Below are 8,113 nucleotides of genomic sequence, written 5' to 3'. Positions count from 1 at the left end.
TCCAATCAAATTTCAAGTTTACTTTAATCCTAAGAGAATATTTATGACTACACTATTAAAATTGAACACTAATGTGCTCATGAATTACACTGTTTAAGATGTAAATCATACCTTCTGGATAGAGACTGTTGACAGACTGATAGCACACACTTATCATCATAAAAATGAAACCTTTCTTTCCGTAGTCTTGCAAAGAATACCTGGTATTGGTAAATTATGAATGTCAATATCTTAATAATATGTGAAATTAATGTCTTTACAAAGGTCACGGGTTGTACTAAGGAAGATATGGTCACAGTAAATATGCATGATAACCTCTCTTTATATTTAAAAAGCAAGTGAAGATGTTTTATTGTAGATTTGATGTGAAACTAAAATATGAATGTTACAGAAGATTTTGCAGTTCCCACAGCTTTTCTGAATGCACTCTTGACCTCTTTGTTCCTCAGGCTGTAGACCAGAGGATTCAGCATGGGGATGACCATGGTGTAGAACACAGATGCCACCTTGTCAGTGCCCATGGTGTGACTGGAGCTGGGCTGTAAGTACATGAATATGCCTGACCCGTAGAAGATGGAGACTGCAGTGAGATGGGAAGCACAGGTGGAAAAGGCCTTCTGGCGCCCTTCAGATGATCGCATCCGCAGAATAGTGATGAATATAAACAGATAGGAGATCAAGATGACTACAATGGAGAAGATATCATTGAAACCCACCACGAACAAAATTACCATCTCACTAACAGTGGTGTCTGAGCATGAGAGGGCAAGCAGAGGAGGGGCATCACAGAAGAAGTGGTCTATCACATTGGACTTGCAGAAGGAGAGCCTAAATATGTTCCCAGTGTGGATGGAGGAATTCAGGAAGCCACAGACATAGGAGCTTACGGTCAGAGAAACACATACATTTGTAGTCATGATGGTGGTGTAATGCAGGGGCTTACACACTGCTGCATAGCGGTCATAAGCCATGGCAGCCAGCAGGAAACTTTCTGTGGTTATAAATCCCACAAAAAAGAAGAATTGGGTGCCACAAGCATTGTGGGATATGATTTTATCTGTTGAAATAAGACCTGACATTACTTTTGGAGTAATAGCTGAAGAATAACCAAAGTCCACCAGAGACAGGTGACTGAGGAAAAGGTACATGGGAGTGTGGAGGCGTGAGTCCAGCAGAATCAGTCCTGTCATTCCCACATTTCCAAGCACAGTGCTGAGATAGATGAGAAGGAAGACAATGAAGAGAGGGAGCTGGAGCTCTGGGTCATCTGTTAAGCCTGCAAGAATGAACTCAGTCACCTCTGTACTGTTCTCCATTAGAGATCAGATGGCTTCCCTGCAGCAATGAGAAAGGAGATCAGAATGAGAGATGAGGGGAGACTGATGATCCTCTCTGCTTGTCCTCTCCATGCCTTCTCTCACTGTGCAGATGTTCCTCCTGCATTTTGACCTAAGCAAGACATGGCAGTAATATTCAAGTTTCAATTAAATGGAGTAAATTAAGTAAGTGACATAATATCCCATTGTATTCCAAGAGATGTATCTGAATCTAGTCATTCCATGATGTCTGAATTGAATATAGGGGAAAGGGTGGTCTTTATATAAGAACATCACATTAATTGCTATCTGGAAATATCCAAGTCTGTATCTGAACTCTCAAAAATTAGAACAAAATAGTTTTATCACTTAAGTAGAATCATTTATGATGCTATGTCAGGCAATATAATGTAATAACATATAATTTTTTTTATTCATTTTATAAAGTTTTGTTATGTTTTGTTCCATTTTCAGCATTTTTCTGGTGTGTCTAATTAAACTGTTTTCTTTGAAATGCTAAGGTAATGTTATTCACTGTAGACAGAGTCTAAATACCACAAACTTATTTCTCAGTATTGTGCATGCTGTGGAGCAGTGATTTGTTTTGATACCCCACTTGATACCCGTGTTTTATACATGGCTACTGTTCATTCTTTCATGGAATGTGTTATCTCTTGGAAATCTCTTTCATGGGGAAGCTGACCCCAGTCACATGAGGTCTTCTCTCACTACATATACATCTTCCAATTACTCTGCTTTAGAATATCATCAACATGGCAGTTAGGATTTCAGCTTAGAAACTTTGATAGCATATAAACATTCATATCAGAAATCTTTTCAGAAATCTTGTAAGATGTTATTTTACTCTAATTTCATTTTTGTCTCTCTATGTTATGTAAAAAGGATATTTTATATAATGATAATATTTAAGGGAATGAATTTAACTTTAATTGGTATCATCTTAGAATAAGATACACAGATGTTCCATTTACCACATACAGAAAACAGTGAGTTATATTCTACGAATTATGGAATATGTACAATAAAAAGTTCATTTTCACTAAACAAATTTTACTTTCACATCTGGATATCCTTAATTCCTGGCCTGACTTTGTCTCCTGGTCAGAAATTTCAGGATAATAAGACAGCTCTGCATTAAATAATGTCTGTGAACATATTTTGTGGTTATGTGGTTTAGCCACAAATTTTTCATCAACATTTTATTGAACAAAATTATAATCCAAATTTGAACTATATAACTTTTTGTACATTGTGATCCAGTCAAGGGTCTTGGTATATCTTGATTTCAGAAGTGGTCAATACACAAATTGGAGTTTCCATGAAGTAAAACTAAAAGTCTGGTGACAAAATATCATTTGGATTTTTACTATACTCCTTTCTCCTTCCATCCTTTATATAGCCCCTTCTCATTTTTATGCAATCCTTATCTCTTTGTTTGTGGATATCCTTTACAGTTGAACAACATACAAGAATCCCTTTATGTTTTAGTCATCATGGTTATAAATTAATATATCTTGTGGACTCAGAAAATGTGACTAATATATGCATGCAACAAATGACTTTATTTTTTAAGATTTAAAGGATAGGAGAAGCTCTCTGCTGTATGGTTATCTTTCTATTCTCAGGATACAAGATACCTTGTAATATAAAGCACAAAATAAATAAAATTATAAAATTTGCAGGTGAAAGGTTGGAAATGGAAGCAATTATCCCAAGTGAGGTAACCCACACCTAGAAAAATAAATATCATATTTTCTGTCACAGTAGAAGTTAGTTTTCAATTTTTAGAAATGTAAAAATTTAAAAACCTATTCTCACTGATGTTATGACTTTCATAAGAAAATTTAGTCAGACTTGCATCATACCTGCCATGGCATCTCCACTTACTTGTAAATCAAGAATGTTTACAAATAAAGTTTGAATTTGCTTTTTCTTGCAAACGTCTTATACTGAAATATTTTAGAATTTTGAGTAGGGGCTGGAACATTGATTTTGAGGTTCAGAGCACTCCTGATCATGTAGGGAATGTAGGTTCTGTTCTTAGCACTCACATAATGGCTTACAATGACACATAACTAAATAGCTAGGTGTTTGAAGTAACTATTAACTTTATTTAATATATTTTATTCTGCCTTCTGTGAGCAACAGCGTTTATTTGAACATTAATTGAATGTTATAAAGAAAGTCTGGGGCCAGGCAGTAGTGATGCATGCCTTTAATTCCAGCACTCAGGAGGTAGAGGCAGGTGGATCTCTGTGAGTTCGAGGCCAGCCTGGTCTACAAGACCTAGTTCCAGGACAGGCTCCAAAAGCTACAGAAATCTTGTCTCAAAAAATGAAAAAAAAATAAATTAAAGAGAGTCTGATGTAAAATAAAATGGTTTAAATGGTAAATCATGGGAATGCAACTCAGAGCAAATGGCCTACTGTGTCTCAGTTATATAAAATTAACTGGATAATCAAATGTTTAGAATATCCTCCTGTGTAATCTTTGTGTATCTTGTGTATCTATTTTCAAAAGTCAAAGCAAATTAGCCATATAAAGTACCAGATGCTGTTCATATTCTCGTTCTCTTAATAACTATGGTGTCTGTTTTAGGCACAAGACTTTTGCTGATTTCCTCATCCCCGCTAGAACACATACTACATTTCCTGATATTGGAAAATGTTCAACTAAAGTAAGCATTTAGGCCAATAATATTGAGCTGTATTATTATTTTCTATTTCTTAGGAAGAGCACAGTGATTTATTGTTTACTGTGAAACCATGATTTAGCGTTGCTCAGTCCAATCAATGGTTAAAAAGCCTTTTCTATTATACCAGGTAAGTCTCTATGATAGTAATAGAACATTAATTTATATCTTTTTATATCATAGTCGTATCTTATAATTTTGTGACTATTTCTGAGTATTTTATAGATGTTCTTAAGTTGATATTTTCTTATTTACTGCTATCCATTTTTCTTTTACAATATTACTATGATTTTCCTGATTGTAAGAATATTTTACAATGATATCTCAATATGATCTTTTCATCATCTCTAGGATTAGTTAAGATAATACATTATAAATTTCCTTAAAAGAGCTAATCAATATTTTAGTACTTCAAATACCTATTTCAAAATCAATCAAGTTCAGTTTTAGTGAGCAGGGATCCATACCCTATTAACTGCCTCATGTCATATTATAAATACATATACATATATATAATATGTGTTAAATATATATTATATATAAGTGTTTTCTATATATTTAATACAATACTTAAATAAAAATATAATATATATACACATTAATATTACAATTTCATCTCTGTATTTTGGCATACAGCCTTTGAATATCTCTGAAACAAAATATAGCAATATATAAAACATTGAAGTCTAAGCTTTCAGTGACCCAAAGGAAAAATGGCTGAACTCATAGGTTGTACTCTCCTTTCTGCTTCTGTCCTCAAGTTCATGAAGGTTATGGGTCTAACTCAGTGTCTTACCTTATTACATGAGCAGAATAACATGTGAATCTTCCATCTTCATACATAATTAAGGCTCAGTTTGGAGAGTCTTACATAGCATTTGTCTTTGGAACCCTCAAATGCAAGCTCTACTTCTGGGTATCCTGGTTTTCCTTCTTAGATAAATTATCTCACCTCTTACATTCATAATATCCTCATTCATAAAAAGCAGTAGTAGACAGGTAACCCCAAGGATACCTGCTCTGAAGGATGCCTGAGTATGACAAAAAAGTAATCTTCATTATTATGTATGTACTTGGTAACATACGATTACTGTTTTATCCTAATAAATAATAACACTGTTATTTTTTCCAGGGGAACATGCTCTTGCTAACAATGCCATTTGGGAAGCAATTAATTGTTCATTCCAGACAACCATTAAAGTCAGATCAATAACAGATATTAAAGAGGCCACTGTTTTGGGCTGCTCCCTTTAGTGATAGGCCAATAGAAACTTCACTTCTTAAAATGTGGTAACCAGGAGAGACTGCTATAACTGTGGAGCTCTCATGGCAAAAATATCCCAAGAGGATTACAACAAGCCCTATCTCACACAACTGGGGAGTAAGTGATTAAAGATTTTATGGGAATTCACCTATGCTTATCAATGAAGATCATGGGATTATTTTCAGTAATTTTAAAAATAATTCTTTTGGTAATGAAGAACTACAGGATTGCAATTTGATGTTCAGTTTAAGGGTTAGAAATTTGTATTTTTTGTGTCTACAGTATATGTATGCTTCCCTTAATTAACATTATTTAATTTTTGAGAAGAAATGTCAATGTGCTCAATTGTTTTGACCCATGCAGCGTTTGAACCACAGAACTGAGACTTGCTAACAAGTCCATCCAAAATAAGGAATGTTCTGTCCATCTGTGGTCCCTCAATACAATGTTTACAATACATACAAAAGAAATAACTAAAGAAGTGCATAATTATATGTGCAGAGACATAACATATCATACTGCATGAGATAAGAAATAGTAGATAAAAAAACTGAATGAGAAAAGAGGAATTTTGCTTTACATTATCTTGTCAGAATACTTTCTGAGGAAAGTGAACATTTTATTATGTACCAAACATGATTGAGCATGCTGTGTCAAGAAAAATGAAGATTACATCTTAAAAGTCCAGTGTTTCCAAAAAAAATCCAAGTTCTTTATCAAGCCATGTATCAACAACATCAACAAATTTCATTGGTTCTATATTCCATGGTGGTATCCTCCTCCAAACCACAAACAACTATGAATTTTGTTTGGTTGTGGTTTTTCATAAATAATCTCTGTTGTAAAGAGATGTTTCTTTGATGAGGGGTGAAGACTACACTTACATGTTGGTATAGAATACATGTTTATGTGGTTGTTAGGAATCATGATTGCTTAACAAATATACATAATTCCACTAGTCCTGAGTAAGTAGCTAATTTTTCCAGTACCACGCATGGTTTCTATCTTGTTAAGTAGGTCTTATGTTCGTTTGAGAACTGTTGGTTACCACCAAGTTATGTGCTTGCATCCTTAGAGTTAACATGATAAGTTTATTGTTATAGAGATATCTACAAAATACTCCAAAACCTAAGGCTCAGAGAACACTGTAGAAGAGGGGGAAGATAGGGTTGTAAGGGCTGGAAGAGCAGTGACCTTATTGTAAGGTTGTCTTTTAGTAATGTCAGAAGTTATACCTATAAAGTCTCATCAATATTACTGCTTAAAAAGGAGCTGAACAAGGACAACAACCCACTTGCAAGTCTCAATTTCATATAAAGAGCTATGGGAAAGAAAAGATGATTGACAAAGAGAAAATAGTTATCCCTAGGGAGGTCACAGAAATTTGTCATTTCTTGCTGTCAGAATTCTTTAGTATCCATTGTTAGTGAAATCACCCAAAATGCTCTAAATATTTGTCCATTAGCCAATAAGTTAATAAACATAGCTTTTCCTTTTAGCTGTAAATATTTCAAATAATCAATTTTAAATGTCACTTCTTCTTGGAGACTTTTTATGTCTAACCTAGATTGGAGAATTACTTAGTTATCAGTTGGAAACTGAAATCTCTGTTGGTCTAGGCATGAGTCTGGGACCACCAAGGGTATAGGCCTGAGCCACTACCTTTGCGGGGCTATGCATGAGTTTAGGACCTCCAAGGGAGTAGGCTGGAGCCAGAGACCTTTCTGGGACTGGACCCAAGACAGGGAACTTTGTGGGAGCAGGAACAAAACAGGAACATCGACAGAAACAAGTCTGAGCCAGTGACCTAGGTGAGAGCAGACCTGAGACAGTAATCTCCACAGGAGCAGAGTGAACCTTGGCAGTGCCCAGTGACTTCCAGGAATACAGAATGACCAACAGGTTGACTGGAACCATGCTCTGACTGCACAATGAGGAACAACCATGTTAGCCTTGGATCCACTGGCACCTGCAAAATTGATCACCAGAATCACAGTCAGTCCCAGCTACACCAATCAGAGGAAAAGATGGGTAGACAAGGTAAGAACACACACAACACCACAAAGAGCAAGACGATACCAGTAAAAACTAGACACCCTGCAACAAAAAGACTTGAAAAACCAAATATAGATGAAGCAGAAGAAAATGACCTAAAAGTAACTTTGAGAGAATGTTTGAGGCCCTTAAGAAGAAATGAAAATTAGTTCAAATAAATGGAGAAAAATACAAACAAAATATTGGAAGATATCAACAAATCCTTTAAAAAAACCAAGAAAAAGCAATCAAATATATGAAAGAAACTGTTCAAGACTTGAAAACTGAAATATAGATAATAAAGTAAAAAGCTGAGGGAATTATAGAGATAGAAATAATGAGAAAAGAATCAGGAACCACAAATGCAAGCATAAATAGCAGAATAAAAAATATGAAAGAGAGAATCTTAAGCACTGAAGATATAATAGAGGAAATAGACTCATCAGCCAAAGAAAACATTAAACCTATCAAAAGCTTAATCCAAAATATCCAGGAAATATGGGACATCATGAAAAGAACAAACTTAAGAATAATAGGTATAGAAGAAGGAGAAGTTCAACTCAAAAGCACAGAAAATATATTCACCAGAATCATAGAAGAAAACTTTCCCAACCTAAAGAAAGCTATGCCCATGTAGATACAAGAAGCTTATAGAACACCAAATAGACTGAATCAAAAAGAAAGTTCCCTTGTGACATAATAATCAAAACACTAAATATACAGAATAAAGAAAGAGCATTAAGAGTTGCAAAATAAAAAGGACAAGTAACATATAAAAGCAGATCT

The 8,113-nt window shown here is 34.7% G+C and overlaps 1 protein-coding gene across 1 annotated transcript; it reads right to left on the bottom strand.

The window, feature by feature from the left end:
* Positions 1-371: 371 nt before the first annotated feature.
* Positions 372-1,316, bottom strand: LOC121454308 (olfactory receptor 5B12-like). The gene has a single exon (XM_041661583.1). It carries the CDS (start codon positions 1,314-1,316, stop codon positions 372-374), a length of 945 nt encoding a protein of 314 aa, XP_041517517.1.
* Positions 1,317-8,113: the final 6,797 nt, after the last annotated feature.

This window comes from Microtus oregoni, unplaced genomic scaffold, assembly GCF_018167655.1.
Source record: "Microtus oregoni isolate MIOR12 unplaced genomic scaffold, Mior012 000012F_ref0000307, whole genome shotgun sequence".
Lineage (NCBI taxonomy): Eukaryota > Metazoa > Chordata > Mammalia > Rodentia > Cricetidae > Microtus > Microtus oregoni.
This window is presented reverse-complemented; position numbering and strand designations above follow the sequence as displayed.